The sequence below is a fragment of the Ranitomeya variabilis genome, chromosome 2 (assembly GCF_051348905.1).
Source record: "Ranitomeya variabilis isolate aRanVar5 chromosome 2, aRanVar5.hap1, whole genome shotgun sequence".
NCBI lineage: Eukaryota > Metazoa > Chordata > Amphibia > Anura > Dendrobatidae > Ranitomeya > Ranitomeya variabilis.
Window position 1 is genome coordinate 677168611 of NC_135233.1, and position 16962 is coordinate 677185572.

The 16962-nt window shown below is 42.0% G+C and overlaps 1 protein-coding gene across 4 annotated transcripts in view; it reads left to right on the forward strand.

Annotated features, from left to right (window-relative positions):
• The window catches only part of AHI1 (Abelson helper integration site 1), a 289456-nt gene that overhangs the window by 95876 nt on the left and 176618 nt on the right, over positions 1 to 16962 (forward strand). For all 4 annotated transcript variants that reach the window (XM_077289311.1, XM_077289310.1, XM_077289309.1 and 1 more), the window contains exons 16-18: positions 1207 to 1337; positions 4317 to 4457; positions 11998 to 12146. In XM_077289311.1, coding sequence (XP_077145426.1) covers positions 1207 to 1337; positions 4317 to 4457; positions 11998 to 12146 — 421 coding nt within the window. The remainder of the gene's footprint in view (positions 1 to 1206; positions 1338 to 4316; positions 4458 to 11997; positions 12147 to 16962) is intronic.

The window sequence follows — 16962 nt, forward strand, 5'->3', positions numbered from 1 at the left end:
TGCTGGAAGACCCAGCCACGGCCCATCTTCGATTCTCTTACTGAGGGAAGGAGGTTGTTGGCCAAAATCTCACAATACATGACCCCCATCATCCTCCCTTCAATACTGTGCAGTCGTCCTCTCTCCTTTGCAGAAAAGCACCCTCAAAGTATGCTGTTTCCCCCACCATGTTTGACGGTTGCGACAGTGTTCTTGGGGGTTGTACTCATTCTTCTTATTCCTTCAAACACGACGAGTGTACTTGATGCCAAAAAAGTTTTATTTGGTCTCATCTGACAATATGACCTTCTCCGAAGCCTCCTCTGAAGATTGCCAATGACCATCTGGATGATCCAAACGGGCCTGGACATGAGCTGGAGTGAGCAGAGGACCTTGCGTGCCCTGCAGGATTTTAATCCAGGACGGCGTAGTATGTTACTAACGGTAATATTTGAGACTGTGGTCCAGCTCTCTTCATGAAATTGGCCAGGTTCTCCCGGGTAGTTCTGGGCTGATTCCTGACGTTTCTCAGAATCATCCATACCCCACGAGGCGAGATCCTGCATGGAGCCCCAGACCGAGGAAAACTGACAGTCATCTTGTGTTTCTTCCATTTTCTAATAATTATGCCAACAGTTGTTGCCTTCTTACCAAGCTGCTTGCCTATTATCATGTAGCCCATCTCAGCCTTGTGCAGGTTTACAATTGTGTCCCTGGTGTCCTTAGACAGCTCTCTGGTCTTGGCCATGGTGGAGAGGTTGGAGTGCGATTGTGTGGACCGGTGTCTTTTATAGAGGTAACAAGTTCAAACCGGTGCAATTAATACTGGTAATGAGTGCTGGGTAGAAAGAAAAACTAACAGGTCTGTGAGAGCCATAATTATTGCTGATTTGTAGGTGGTGAAATACTTATTTCATGCAAAAAAAAATGCAGTTTAATTATTTAAATATCATACAATGTGCTTTCTGATTTTTATTTTTACAGTCTGTCTCTCACAGTTGAAGTGTACCTACGTTAAAAATTACAGACCTCTCCATTCTTTGGTGGGAAAACTTGCAAAATCTGCAGTGTAGCAAAGCAATATGTTCCTTTTAATGTTAATTAAATACTTTGATCATTTTGTAGTGTATATGTGGCTGTATATGGGCAGTAACCGGTATCATGAATATTTTTTTAAAATACCCTTTAATTAGCATACTAAAGATTTTGTATTTCCCTTTATTTTAGACTGGCTGCAAAAAAATATATTGGAGCAGCTAATTACAGAGAAAAACTTAGCAGTGCCTTTACCCCATGTGGAACGTTTGTCATAGCAGGTAGTGAAGATGGAGTTGCATATGTGTGGAATGCTGAGACAGGTGAGACATCCTATAAAACTATTTCATTATATTAGTTTGTTTTAAGTAAAATAAATAGAAATCATGATATGAACTATTGACTAGTAGACATTTACATTTTTGTGCATTAAATGAGATTTCCGAAGATTGAAAGTCATTCCCAATCTCTAAGATGGGGTATATCCTACTTATGTCTCGTGGTCCAAATGCTTGGAGCTAAACGATACTGAGAATATGGCTGTACAGTGCCCCGTCTAAATTAAAATAAATCCGATATTTCACACCTTTGCTTTGTTCATTGTCTGTGGGATAGCTAGTACAGTCCTAGGACGTTTCCGTCAGTCTTGTAGAGAATGTGTGGAGATTTGTATGCTGGACCTTCCCCTTAGTTCAAAGAGGGCCCTGCAAAGTTCGTTCTCAGGATTGCTGAGCTCCCAGTTTTTGGCACTACAGTGAAGTTATTGTCTTTCCCAGGTGTGGGTAATTCATTTTCCCAAGGGACAACATCAGTAGCTGGGACTGTAGTGGAGGGCCGAACCAATAGGCTGAACTTAATTCAGCTCATTGTTAATTACAGAAGCAGAAAATATTTTTCGATTAGAAAAGTGTACCTATCCCCTGCACTGACGCCTTTTGGCAGCTGTGAGCCTCTGTGTTCCCCGCCTCAGCGCTCAGGTGCACACACAGCGAGGAGCGCCTCCGCGGTCAGGTGCACACACAATGAGGAGCGCCTCCACAGTCAGGTGCACACGCAATGAGGAGCGCATCCGCGGTCAGGTGCACACACAATGAGGAGCGCCTCCACAGTCAGGTGCACACGCAATGAGGAGCGCATCCGCGGTCAGGCGCACACAATGAGGAGCGCCTCCGCAGTCAGGCGCACACACAATGAGGAGCGCATCCGCTGTCAGGCGCACACACAATGAGGAGCGCATCCGCAGTCAGGTGCACACGCTATGAGGAGCGCCTCCGCGGTCAGGCGCACACACAATGAGGAGCGCCTCCGCAGTCAGGCGCACACACAATGAGGAGCGCCTCCGCAGTCAGGTGCACACGCTATGAGGAGCGCCTCCGCGGTCAGGCGCACACACAATGAGGAGCGCCTCCGCAGTCAGGCGCACACACAATGAGGAGCGCCTCCGCGGTCAGGCGCACACACAATGAGGAGCGCCTCCGCAGTCAGGCGCACACACAATGAGGAGCGCCTCCGCGATCAGGTGCACACACAATGAGGAGCTCCTCAGCAGTCAGGCGCACACGCAATGAGGAGCGCCTCCGCGGTCAGGCGCACACACAATGAGGAGCGCCTCAGCAGTCAGGCGCACACACAGTGAGGAGCGCATCCGCTGTCATGCGCACACACAATGAGGAGCGCCTCAGCAGTCAGGCGCACACACAATGAGGAGCGCGTCTGCTGTCAGGCGCACACACAATGAGGAGCGCCTCAGCAGTCAGGCGCACACACAATGAGGAGCGCATCCGCTGTCAGGCGCACACACAATGAGGAGCGCCTCCACGGTCATGCGCACACACAATGAGGAACATCTCCGCGGTCAGGCACACACGGCGTGGGACATATTATGTGCACAAGACCTGCATCTTTACATAGTTCAGCCATAGAGCACTTGGCATTTGATTTCCATTTCTTTGGCTGTCTGTTAATGGACTGCACTTTGCCAGGCCCAGTATATATAGACACTTAACATTTGCTGCCTAGACGTCTTAAAGGTTGAACTGAAGTGGTATACAGCCCAATTTCATAACGAGGCTTGATACCGACAGCCAGAGCGACATCAAATTTTCATCCGTAATGATGCTTAATAATGACAATTCGGCTATTAGATTATCAATAGACAATGGAATAAAAAAATAAAATGTACTACTATATGTGTGAAATATATATATATTTAATTACATGTGGGTTCATAATTTTATAATGTGTATCTGTTACCAGATGACTCAAAATAAATATATATAGATCTAAAAGGTAACATATAATATTATGCATATATGAATAAATAAAATTGGATTGAACATGGCTCATCAAAACATATTATGTAATCCTATGTATGAGTCTAAAACATTAAACACATGGATATGAAATAATATTGTTAATCTGAAAAAACCCATGAAACTCCTATATGTAGAGTGCCTTGAAAAAGTATTCACACCCCATGAACCTTCCCATGTTTTTTTTTCACATTACACCCACAAACTTAAATGTTTTTTATTGGGATTTATGTGCTATATGAACACAAAGTAGCAAATATTTGTGAAGTGTAAAGGAAATTATATACAGGACACTTTTAGTTAAACTTGGGAAGCCCTCCAATCAGGTCTTTATCTCATGTGTCACAAAACTGCAAGCAAAACAAGAGGTGAAGAGCTGTGAGCGGGCTGACCGGGAACTTGGGAAGCATAAGACCTCTCTCGAAGAGCGAGCGATTGGGGGAGCAGAGGGAAGAGAGGTGGGGAGCAGAACCACTAAAATTCCGCTTTTTCTTTGCCTTCTGAATCAATGCCGCCAGTGCAGAACGCAGCAGTTGTAATGAAGGCGTCATGGCGAACTCATTACAACTGCCGTGCCTTTGACTAGCAGCAGCAATTCAGAAGGCAAAGAAGCCGCTGTCTGTTTTAGTGGTTCTGCTCCTCTCTTCCTACCACTCCTCCGATCCCTGTCTTTTCAGTCTGCTGGATGAGGTCTGGGTACCTGAGGTGGACTTAGTGGTGGTAGAAAGGTTGCTTTTTCATAGGTAGAGAAGGCTAAATAAACGGAAATGGCAGCCAGCAATAATAACGCTAAGTGGTGCAATACTAGACGTCAAGGATACCGGTCTTTTGAATGGGTTAACATTTTTAATACGAAATGCTGAAATTATTTTTAAGATGTCTGCCGTATTAACCGAATTCTATGTGGTTGCACAACTTTTTTTAACTGTTTAAATTCCTGTTCTGCTCATAAAGGTCATTAACTGATTAATGTTTTTTCTATTATCCTAGGAGATCAGGTAGCAAAGTATACTGAGCTTTCATATACAGCCCCACTTCGAGATGTGGCCTTTCACCCTCATGAACACATGGTGGCATTTTGTGCCTTTGGACCAAGCCAGCCAATTATTGTATATATTTATGATTACAAGGGTGAGTATGATTACTGGCGAAGGTTTTTTTTCTGTTATCATAGCATTCAGTCTTCCATAAAATTCACAAACTGACATTCAATTTAATATCTGCAATTCAAAATAATTTTACTTAACGACTGTCTAATTTTAGGTTACTTGCACACGTTCAGTGTTTGCATAAGAAATCTGCTGCAAATACTATAGCGTTGGCAAGGAAAATGCTGCATAAAATGTGTTTTTGCTTTGTTTGTTTTTTTTTTCTCGTTCATTTGAATGGATGAAAAACGCTGAAAGAATTGACATTCTGCAGATTTTACACTGCTTCCAATCTGCAAGGGAAAAATAAGCAGCGTGTGCGTGCGATTTCAGAAATTTAATTCACTTTGCTATTACAGTAAAAAGCTGCAGGTTTTTTTTTTGCAGCAGCAGCAAAAAAAACCTTCCAACGTGAGAATATGCTCTTAAAGTGCAAATACACATTAAATTTAAGGAAACCTGAGAATTGCATCAAATGTGTATGGGGGTGCGGTGAAATGTGTGTGTGTATATATATATATATGTATGTATGTATGTGTGTGTATATGTATGTATGTATGTATATATATATATATATATATATATATATATATATATATATATATATATATATATATATATATATATATATATATATATATATATATATATATATATATATATATATATATATATATACACTCACCGGCCACTTTATTAGGTACACCATGCTAGTAACGGGTTGGACCCCCTTTTGCCTTCAGAACTGCCTCAATTCTTCGTGGCATAGATTCAACAAGGTGCTGGAAGCATTCCTCAGAGATTTTGCTCCATATTGACATGATGGCATCACACAGTTGCCGCAGATTTGTCGGCTGCACATCCCAAAGATGCTCCATACAAGGCAGGATGGATCCATGCTTTCCTGTTGTTTACGCCAAATTCTGACCCTACCATCCGAATGTCGCAGCAGAATTCGAGACTCATCAGACTAAGCAACGTTTTTCCAATCTTCTACTGTCCAATTTCGATGAGCTTGTACAAATTGTAGCCTCAGTTTCCTGTTCTTAGCTGAAAGGAGTGGTACCCGGTGTGGTCTTCTGCTGCTGTAGCCCATCTGCCTCAAAGTTCGACGCACTGTGCGTTCAGAGATGCTCTTAGGCCTACCTTGGTTGTAACGGGTGGCAATTTGAGTCACTGTTGCCTTTCTATCAGCTCGAACCAGTCTGCCCATTCTCCTCTGACCTCTGGCATCAACAAGGCATTTCCGCCCACAGAACTGCCGCTCACTGGATTTTTTTTCTTTTTCGGACCATTCTCTGTAAACCCTAGAGATGGTTGTGCGTGAAAATCCCAGTAGATCAGCAGTTTCTGAAATACTCAGACCAGCCCTTCTGGCACCAACAACCATGCCACGTTCAAAGGCACTCAAATCACCTTTCTTCCCCATACTGATGCTCGGTTTGAACTGCAGGAGATTGTCTTGACCATGTCTACATGCCTAAATGCACTGAGTTGCCGCCATGTGATTGGCTGATTAGAAATGAAGTGTTAACAAGAAGTTGGACAGGTGTACCTAATAAAGTGGCCGGTGAGTGTGTATATATATATAAATATAATCTATATGTGTATATATATATAAATATAATCTATATGTGTGTAGTGGCATATGTCTAGGGTTATATGTGTGACTATTGATAATGTAACATCTGTCCTGAAGGCAAGTCGCACCTAGGTGTTAACAGGTACTTCCTTGGGAATAGTAGACATTGGGTCTCCAGATCTCACCAGGAGGTCTGGCTAAGGCCAAGAACAAAGAAACACTTGACACCTCTGAGGTCTTGGAGGGGAGATGCTAAATTGCGGCCTGAGGTAATCTATCCCTGAGAACCTCTCCACAAGAGAGAATAATATATTCATGGGGGGCGCGGCCGTGGCCCAGTCAAACAGGCAGCAGTTATGATATTGGCCTGAGGGGCCGGTCTAGAAACCTGACCTCAGACCAAAGTTATAAATTTAGGCTGCAGACAGAAAAATTGTGTTCACGTGTGAGGGCAGCCTGAGAAGCTGTTGTGATCCAATCTACATTCGTCCTACCCTCAGGGAGCAGAAGCAACTACCAGTTAGATAACTTCTGTAAGTTTCTCCTGTTTATTTTGATACTGTTTTGCATAAGTTGTATGTCTTTTTATTATCATATTTTTATACCTTTTCTTATTGTAATCACTGACCCTTTTGTTATTAAAGTATAAAACTTTAACAAGTTGAACCTTGAATGTTCTAAAGAATCCATAGCCTAAAGGTGTGTGAGCCTTATGAGTGATAGACATAATTTTATTAGTATTATTATTAGACCGGGACTCATCGCCCGTGTATTCGATGAGTGGTGGCAGCGCGTATGAGCGGGTGTGTGGCCTGGGTCGGTGTGTGATTTATGCTCCCATTACAGCATAGGACAGAGGTGGAATGCTGGACTGAGAGAGGGGAGATAGATTAACCCTTGCAGGCATAACCCCAAGTCACGTGTGAGAGCAGGCACGTGACGAATAAGTGACACCACGGAGTAGGGATCCGTGACAGGGGGCATCTCCACTCTCCCCTAAAAGACTTATATGTCAGGAAGTGAAGGATTGGACAGTTGGATTTCATTATGCCCAATACTTATATATATGTTCTCAGGGTAGATATGCTGCCACCAGAGGTGTGGGGCTGCAGTTTATTCCTTTTCCATATGAACAGCACATGTATGCTCAACAAAACCCAATTTCCATGTGTATAAACGGGTTGGAAGGAATAGCATGGGTCCCAAAAGCTGTGAGCCTAATCATGAAAAGGAACAATCTCGCTATGAACGTAGGTGGTGTTCTTAAGAAACGTCATCCATGGGAGATAATTATCAGGGAAACCAGCCAATGAGGCTGGGCGTGTCAAATATCCCATAAGCCGTTAACAGTATTACCTGGTCCTGTATAGACATGCCTGTGTCTTTAAATAATAATGGGGCAAGCATCACCTCAGGTCGCCGGAGATCGTGACTTTCACATCAGGTGTGTCCAATCTTGGAATGCATGAATGGGACGCAGATGAAACTTCCGTCATTCGAAGTGAGAGCGGAAATTAATAATTGCAGGTCCCTGTCTGGAAGACTGGAGGTGTCAACAGAGGGGTCGTGCCATAACACTAAAGCCTGATCACCACTAGGGAGGAGAAAAAGAAGTATAGTATCCTTGGGCCCTCATACGTAGTCAGGAGTAATTATTCCAGCGCTAATTAAACAAATGGAGCAGAATATAGTAAAAGTATAACCAAAAGTGGTATCGATATAGAAAGGTGTAAAGAATTAAAATACCGTATATACTCGAGTATAAGCCGACCCGAGTATAAGCCGACCCCCCTAATTTTGCCACAAAACACTGGGAAAACTTATTGACTCGAGTATAAGCCTAGGGGGGAAAATGCAGCAGCTACCGGTAAATGTCAAAAGTAATAATAGATACCAATAAAAGTAAAATTAATTGAGACATCAGTAGGTTAAGTGTCTTTGAATATCCATATTGAATCAGGAGCCCCATATAATGCTCCATACTGTTCATTATGGCCCCATAAGATGTTCCATATTAAAATATGCCCCATATAATCCTGCATAAAGGTTAATAAAGGCCCCATAAGATGCTCCATAGACACATTTGCCCAATATAATGCTGCACAAATGCTGATTATGGCCCCATAAGATGCTCTATAAAGATATTTGCCCCTTATAGTGCTGCACAAACGTTATGGCCCTATAAGATGCTCCATACAGACACTTGCCCCATATAGTGCTGCACAAACATTATGCCCCTATATAGTGCTGCAGAAACGTTATGGCCCCATATAGTGCTGCAGAAACGTTATGGCCCCATATAGTGCTGCAGAAACGTTATGGCCCCATATAGTGCTGCAGAAACATTATGGCCCCATATAGTGCTGCAGGAATGTTATGGCCCCCATATAGTGCCACAGGAATGTTATGGCCCCATATAGTGCTGCAGAAACATTATGGCCCCATATAGTGCTGCAGAAACATTATGGCCCCATATAGTGCTGCAGGAATGTTATGGCCCCCATATAGTGCCACAGGAATGTTATGGCCCCATATAGTGCCGCAGGAATGTTATGGCCCCATATAGTGCTGCAGGAATGTTATGGCCCCATATAGTGCTCCAGGAATGTTATGGCCCCATATAGTGCTGCAGGAACGTTATGGCCCCATATAGTGCTGCAGAAACATTATGACCCCATATAGTGCTGCAGGAATGTTATGGCCCCCATATAGTGCTGCAGGAATGTTATGGCCCCATATAGTGCTGCAGGAATGTTATGGCCCCATATAGTGCTGCAGGAATGTTATGGCCCCATATAGTGCCGCAGGAATGTTATGGCCCCATATAGTGCTGCAGGAATGTTATGGCCCCATATAGTGCTGCAGGAATGTTATGGCCCCATATAGTGCTGCAGGAACGTTATGGCCCCATAGATGCTCCATACAGACACTTGCCCCATTTGCTGCGATAAAAAAAAAAAAATCACATACTCACCTCTCCGTCGCTCAGGCCCCCGCACTTTCAATAGTCACCTGCTCCTCGTTCCGGGCGCCGATCTGTCTCCAGCACTGACGTTCAGCAGAGGGCGCGCACTGACCACGTCACCGCGCCCTCTGACCTCAGCGTCACTGCTGGAGACAGATCGGCGCCCGGAACGAGGAGCAGGTGACTATCGCGCAGAGCAGCGCTCCCCTCCCCGTATACTCACCTGGTCCTGCCGCTGTGTAGATCCCGCTTCCCCGACGCCGCAGCGCTTCATCCTGTACTCAGCGGTCACATGTTACCGCTGATTACAGTAATGACTATGCGGCTCCACCTTTATGGGAGGTGGAGCCGAATATTCATTTACTGTAATGAGCGGGACCATGTGACCGCTCAATGCAGGAAGACGCTGAAGCTGCTGCTGCCGGCGCCGGGGAAGACAGGGACCTGCAGGGACCGCGCCTGGACTAGGTGAGTATTTTTAGACAGCCCCCGCTCCCCCTCCCCTGCCGACCCCCGGGTATGACTCGAGTATAAGCCGAGAGGGGCAATTTCAGCCCAAAAAAGTGGGCTGAAAATCTCGGCTTATACTCGAGTATATACGGTATACTAAAAAGGTGTACAGAAAACGGGATGGGTATAAGTGATAGTGATGGGTAGGAGCTATTAAACTCTAGTATGGGCTAAAGTATCAAAACTACCTGACCACGGGGGTTGGCACCCTAGAAATACACAGTGGCGCCCCCACTCCACAAAATCTTTAGATATCCCTATTCTGTAGGAAGCAACTGTGTGTAAGAGCCTCATTGAGTCTAAGGGGTGCTTGGGTTTTTAGACGAAAAGTCCACTTGGTTTCATACTGTAAAATACGTTGATCCCAATTGCCTCCCCTCCTAGGAAAATGTACTTTGCCAATCCCCATAAATCTGAGATTAGAGGTGTTGCCATCATTTGGGTATTATCGATATTCCTTGCTAAGTTTGTGCCTTTCTTGTTTGCAATGTCCCTAAAGTTACCATCGCACTCAGCGATGCTGCGGCGATATAGACAACGAGATGACCTAAACTAGATCGCTGGAGCGTCGCTGTGGAGACGTCAAACACAGCAACTCCAGAACGATGCAGGAGCGATCCAGTGACGTAACGGCGACTCACTTATCGTTCTCGCTGGTTGTTAGCTCCATGTCAAACATTGCTGGCGTCGTTGCTTTTGATGTCAAACATGACGATACACGCCGACCTTACGACGAAATAAAGTTCTGGACCTCTAGCTCTGACCAGCGATATCACAGCGGGATCCAGATCGCTGCTGCGTGTCAAACACAACGAGATCGCTATCCAGGACTCTGCAACGTCACGGATTGTTGTCGTTCTCGTTGCAAAGTTGCTGAGTGTGACGGTACCTTAAGATGTTCACCCATCTTCCTCCTGAGTTCACGTGTGGTTTTTCCCTGTGTACTCAAGGCTACAATGGCAGGTCGCTATATAAATTACACCTTTAGTGCTGCTGTTGATGAAACCTAAGATAATGTATTGCTCACCTGTTACTTGACTAGTGAATGTGCTCCCTGATGTCATGACAGGGCATGCTACACAGCCGCTGCACTTGAAACAACCCCTAATGTTGGAAGATCGCCAAGTCATCTGTGTAGGAGGGACAAAATGGCTATTTACATGTCTGTCTCCTATGGATTTCCCCTTCTTTTACTTGATAAGGGGGTGTGGACTGACCATCTCGCCAATGTTCCCATCCATTTTTTAGAGTTTATTATTAAAAGTTATATTTTATTGATCTCTACCCTTGCAGAATAAACACTTAAATCTAAACTTACTTGTTGATGTCTTTGAATCCTGCCATTACTGTCCTTGTTAGTTTACTTATTCGTGTGTCATAGATCAAAATACTGAACCAAAGCAATACATATACATCAACCAAATATTTTATTGTGTGAACAATTTAATTGTAAATAGTGGTGTATATGTGCACATGGAGGAATGGCAGACCACTCGGAGTAAATAGTGAACCCAATAGAAAAATTACCGTATATGGTAGGTCAAGGAAAGCATACAAATAAAGGATGTGAAACGAGAAAATATATATTAAAACACCTTTATTAGAGATACATGGTGAACTGGTGGCACGACTAACATGGGGTGCCTATACATACACTCAAGTTTATTGTGCTAAAGCAAGGAAATGTGCAATACATGAAATGTGAACAGCATAATGGCTTGTGAAATTTATGAAAAAACACATGAGATTTTTAGCACAAAATTTGGCCAAAAGCTGTGAGCCCATTCACCAAACGTCAAGGTAATCTCAGATCGAATGGGTAACTAACCTGTCTGCCTAGTGTGAACACTTACCTATGGCTAATAAAATGGTAAAGCCTGTATTTATAGAGGAGGTTTTGTGAATGGGCTCACAGCTTTTGGCCAAATTTTCTGCTAAAAATCTCATGTGTTTTTTCATAAATTTCACAAGCCATTATGCTGTTCACATTTCATGTATTGCACATTTCCTTGCTTTAGCACAATAAACTTGAGTGCAGCCATTATCTATTTGCTATGTAAGACTTTTTGGTTATGCACCAGTTCAGACTAGATGGCTGTTCAGTCAGTTTTTCTATATTTACTATGCCTATACATACAAACAGCAAAGATAAGAGCATTCTCCTAATAACCACATAACCATTTGCTGTGAAATTTACACTTAGAATCCATCCACAATCATACAGTACATCAAGGAAATCCTTGGTAATAGCTAAATATACATTGCAGAAATATGTCTTATATGAGTGTTACCTGCAAAGTTGTGATAACTTTTCCTTATTTAGAAAATCAGTATATCATGGAAATTAAGCCAAACTATTGCATAAGACTGTATAAGTACTGTACATATGATGTATGGGTTTGTGTGTCAAGAAAAGTTTAGTGTCTTCTTAGAGATTATATTTTTTTCTTTTTTTCTTCAATTTAGTTGCAAAGCTTGAAGCTGAATCAGTGCAGGCAACCAGTGATGTAAATGGACAAAGTCATTCAAATACTCTCACGTTTCAAGATTCTGTACTTGCTGCAAAGTCCTCTATGCGAATGATGAAAGTGAAGCAGAAATTGGATTCTGTTTTGGTATGTTCATTTCTTTCTCTCATTTGTTTTCACTTTCAGCTTTCTGTTTATACACCTATTTGCTGTCTTATTACTGAAACTGTTTTGTGCACATGGATGCGTTTTTTTTCCGCGAAAAAAACGCATCGCGGTAAAAAAACGAGCGTGTTCATTAATTTTGCGTTTTTTCTGCGTTTTTCCCGCATTTCTATGCATCCTGAAACAGTCATCATTCATTCCACCATGTAGAAACAGAAAAACTAGTATCTCATTTTCAAATAAAAACCCTTCTAGCTGTGCCAACTGTCCATTGTAAGTGATGTTTTCTTTTTCCATGTGATTTCTTTGTAGTTGCCCTAGAACAAAGCAATATTCTCAATCTTCCTGTATCTTTGGTTGTTTGTTTTAGCACTTAATTATAAAACAACAGTGATCATGCATATGTAGTATGAAACCCTGCAGATCTGTTACATCATACCTGCTGCTGGCTATCCAGGTGGTTATCTTTGTAAGTTTTGCTCAATCTTCCTTCTAACCCAAGCTCTGAAAGAGATAATTCACGTTGACAACATCTCCTATGTGTAAGCGGCATACATATGTGAGTTAATTAGTTCTGAAGCATTGAGTTACATTAGGACTGTTCAGCCCAAGGCATATTTATTCTTTTTGAAGTTTTTTTTTCCTTTACTGTATCTCAGGACTACGTAAATTATATTAAAATGTGTGTGATATGTGATCATAATTGTTCATTTGGCCACTAGTTACAGCAAAGTAAAGTGTAGTAAATAGTGATGAGCGAATATACTCATTACTCGAGATTTCTCGAGCATGCTCGGGGGTCCTCTGAGTATTTTTTAGTGCCCCTACATGTACTTATGCTGTCTAACAGATGTAAATCATCCAGATGCGGCAAGAAAAACGAAATATCTGAGCACTAAAAAATACTCGGAGGACCCCCCGAGCATGCTCGAAAAATCTCGAGTAACGAGTATATTCGCTCATCACTAGTAGTAAAGTCTACACCAAAAAATATGAAAAATATGGTTCAATATGAAAAATATGGCTCAATATACTTTTTGTCTCTGGAATCTAGTATAATATTCCATTAGGGAAAGCCTTGTGTATGAGAATTGAGAATCTATCATCCATCCTGACAAAAATGGCTTCCCGGTCGCACCCCATTAAAAAGTGTAGGGCCCTTACAGTTTGGGAGAACTGTCCTCAATGGCTTTTAAAAAGTTACAGTAGTTTGTCAAATGGTTTAAGGGGAACCTGTCACTCAATTCAAGGGCAGCATGAATAATAGTCTGGGTGCATGAATGCAGTGAAATATGTTTTGTTCTGAAACGCTGCGGTGTTTTAGAAAACTGGGCTGGGTGCCATAGGGAGAGATTAAATGAGTCCAATGTGGTCCTCACCTGGATTCTCCCCACCACACTCCAGTAGAATTACAGGACTTTTCCTATGTGTATACTTGGGGAAAGACCTTTCATTCAGCTTCAAAGGGGCTGCGAGACAAAATCAGACTTTCATCTTTTCATGAGATTCCCGACTGGCTCTTCAACCTATGTTGTTTTTAAACACTGACGCGTTTCAGAGAACACTATACCTGGTTACAGTCATCTAGCCAGGCTCTGATTCATGCTGCTCATGGTTTAAGTAACATGAAAGGAGTGACCGGTTATCTTTAAGAAATAATGGCTAGTAGAACTTTGTTGAGCTACGGAGTTATAAAATCTAAACTTATATGATCCTCCATAACTAAACTGTTCCTCAAACACAGATTTGAACACCACCTTAGAGGTAGAACACCTTCTAAATATAAAAGGAAACCTAGCGTGTTAGTTTATAGGTTGAGTTCAATGGACGTATTTCTTCTTTCAACCTTAAAACCTTTCATACTATGTTTTAACCCCTTACCAACACCTGCTATACATATACGGCGCAAGACTGTAGTGGGCGTATGGAGCTGGTTGCTGGGGTGAGCTCACTCCATACCCGCCAGCTAATAGCTGTGCGTTAGGACTCACTCACCACCATATTTTCAGTCTGTGTGCGATCTGAGGTTTGAGTCCCCTAAGGGCACTAATACATTCAGTAAAAAGTAACAAAAAAGTTTTAAAAATATGAAAAAAAATGAAAACATATAAGTTCAAATCACCTACTTTTGCTCCTCTCCTGTTCAGGAAGGTCCGAGTTATCAAAATATAAAAAAAAAACAAGCAAAACCCGATTGTTTAAAAAAAAAAAAAATCAAAACGCCAAAATTGAAATTTTTTGGGGGGTCGCTGCAGTACAGCAAAAGATGGTGTAACAAGCAATCAAAGTGTATTATCCCAAAATGGTATCAATAATAACATTGTCTAGTCCTGCAAAAAAAAAGCTCTAACAGCTTTATTAACCAAAAAATGAAATTGTTTAGGTTTTGGAAAATGTTGACCCAATGAAAAATATTTTTTTTTCACATTTCTGATTTTTCATAATTTTTCTTGCCACTAAAATAAGAAAAAACTGGACAAGACAGATCATTTTTAACACAACACACAACGTGCCCTGAAAAAACAATTCCCAAAAAATAATCTCAGAATTGCGTGGTTTTTTTTTAGCAATTTCACTGAACTTGGAATGTATTATTATTTTTTAAAAGTGCACTATATGATCAAATGAATGGTGTTATTCAAAAGTACAATTTGTCACGCAAAAAATCAAACCTTCAAATGTTTACGTAGACAGAAAGAGGATATGGCACCGCAGATTGCACTATTCCATGTGGCACTCCTTTAGCCTCAGATAAATGAGCACCTATTGAGAAATTTGATGTATGTGCGAGGAACTGAAGCCTAAGCTATTTTGCTTGTATCAGTCCTTTAAAATAACAATTATTACATATGTTCTCATCATGGAAAGGGTTTATATACTTCATAATATATACTCCAGGAAATGACAAGCATTCGTGTAAACAATAATAAAAAAATATTAAAACACATTGGTATCAAATTTTTTTTTTTCCCGCGCCCATCCCATTTTGAAGTGAAATCGCAAATTCTGGCAGTGAAAAAAAAAAAACTCACCTGCACTGCTTCGAGTGTTATCAGATAAAAAACGGATAGTATTCATCCAATTTATATGGTGGTGTGAGCGACCTCTGATTATGCTAATCACACTCTGATCAGAATTTGATCAGCGTATAATCTAATTTTCTTGGCAGGTGGAGAACGTTGTTTGTTCTTACATTTTATTTATAATGTCAGTCCAAGAAAATTGGACCGCATTTGAATATCATCCAAGTGCGGTCTAATTTTTTTTTATGGACCCATAGAGTTAAATGGGCAAATGCCATCTGATTCTCAAAAGCAAATTGTGCGTGTTGCGATTTTTTTTTTTCGAACCGAGTTGGTCCTAGGGAAAAAAGCATGTGCGCAGCCCCATTGAATAACATGGGGACAAGTGCTATCTGTCAAAATGACGGACAGCACTCTTTCAAGTTGTACGGTCATGTGCACAAGATCAAAGAGTAACCCCTCATAGGGCTTCATCAACTGAAAATGTTAAAAAAAAAAAAAAAAAAAAAGTTATAGCTTTTGGAAGAAGGGGTGAAAAAAAAAGAGCAAAAGTGAAAAAAAAAACTCGCCCTGTCATTAAGGGGTTAAAGAGATTTAATTTGGTGGATATCGCTCAGGCTAAGTATTTCTGCCTAGTAAGGAACTTGTTCTTGGGAAGCAGTCAAGTTTGTATTAATAGATCTTCAACTATTATCCACCTTTATGTATCTGTACCACCCTCCCCCTCCTTTGTATGCGCAGTTCCAAGCAGGAAACATTGGGATTTAAACTGTTTTTTCCAGCAAATCTTTTCGATACCTGATACTTTAGTTAAACACCACAGTGTACTTCTATTTACTGTACAGATGATAGAAACTGGCTCTCATTTATATATAAGCTGGTGTAAAAATGGATTCACTTTAGAAGAACTTACTGAAAAACTGAAAACATTTGTCTCCCTGGCATCAGAAATATAAAACATATATATATATAAGTCTTCTGGGTAATTTCGCAATGCATCTCTGGGAACCGAAGATGGCGGCAGCCGCGCGCGCCTCGGCGGACTACGGAAGGTGAGAATAGCAGGTTTTTTGTTTTTTTATTTATTTTTAACATGACATCTTTTTACTATTGATGCTGCATAGGCAGCATCAATAGTAAAAAGTTGGTGACACACAGGGTTAATAGCAGCGTTAACAGAGTGTGTTACACGCGGCATAACGTGGTCCGTTAACGCTGGCATTAACCCTGTGTGAGAGCTGACTGGAGGGGAGTAGGGAGCGGGCGCCGGGCACTGACTGCAGGGGAGTAGGGAGGGACTAATTCTCGGCCGGACTGTGCCCGTCGCTGATTGGTCGCGGCAGCCAGGACAGGCAGCTAGCAAGACCAATCAGCGACGCGGGATTTCCGTGACGGAAGTTGCCGACAGAAAGACGAAAGTACCCCTTAGACAATTATATAGTAGTCATCTAGCTGCTCTGCAATCACGGAGGCTTGATCCATCAACCAGGGAGGGCGCTCCCTGGTGTTCTACCGGACTTACACCTCCAGCTGAGCAGCGCAATTATCGACTGAGGGCACCTTGTGAAGCGCAAACTGCAAACTAATCCACTCCCAAGATTAGTAGGCTTATACTAGGCGCTTCCCAAAACCATGCAACAAATCCAATCAGGAAAAAGAAGCGAATGCCAAAAAGAATATAAAACTACATAATTTTATTAATACACAAGCTAAAATGGTTAAACAACCACATAAAAAATGGAGTAGCAATACAAAAGAAGGGGCAACCCAATCAG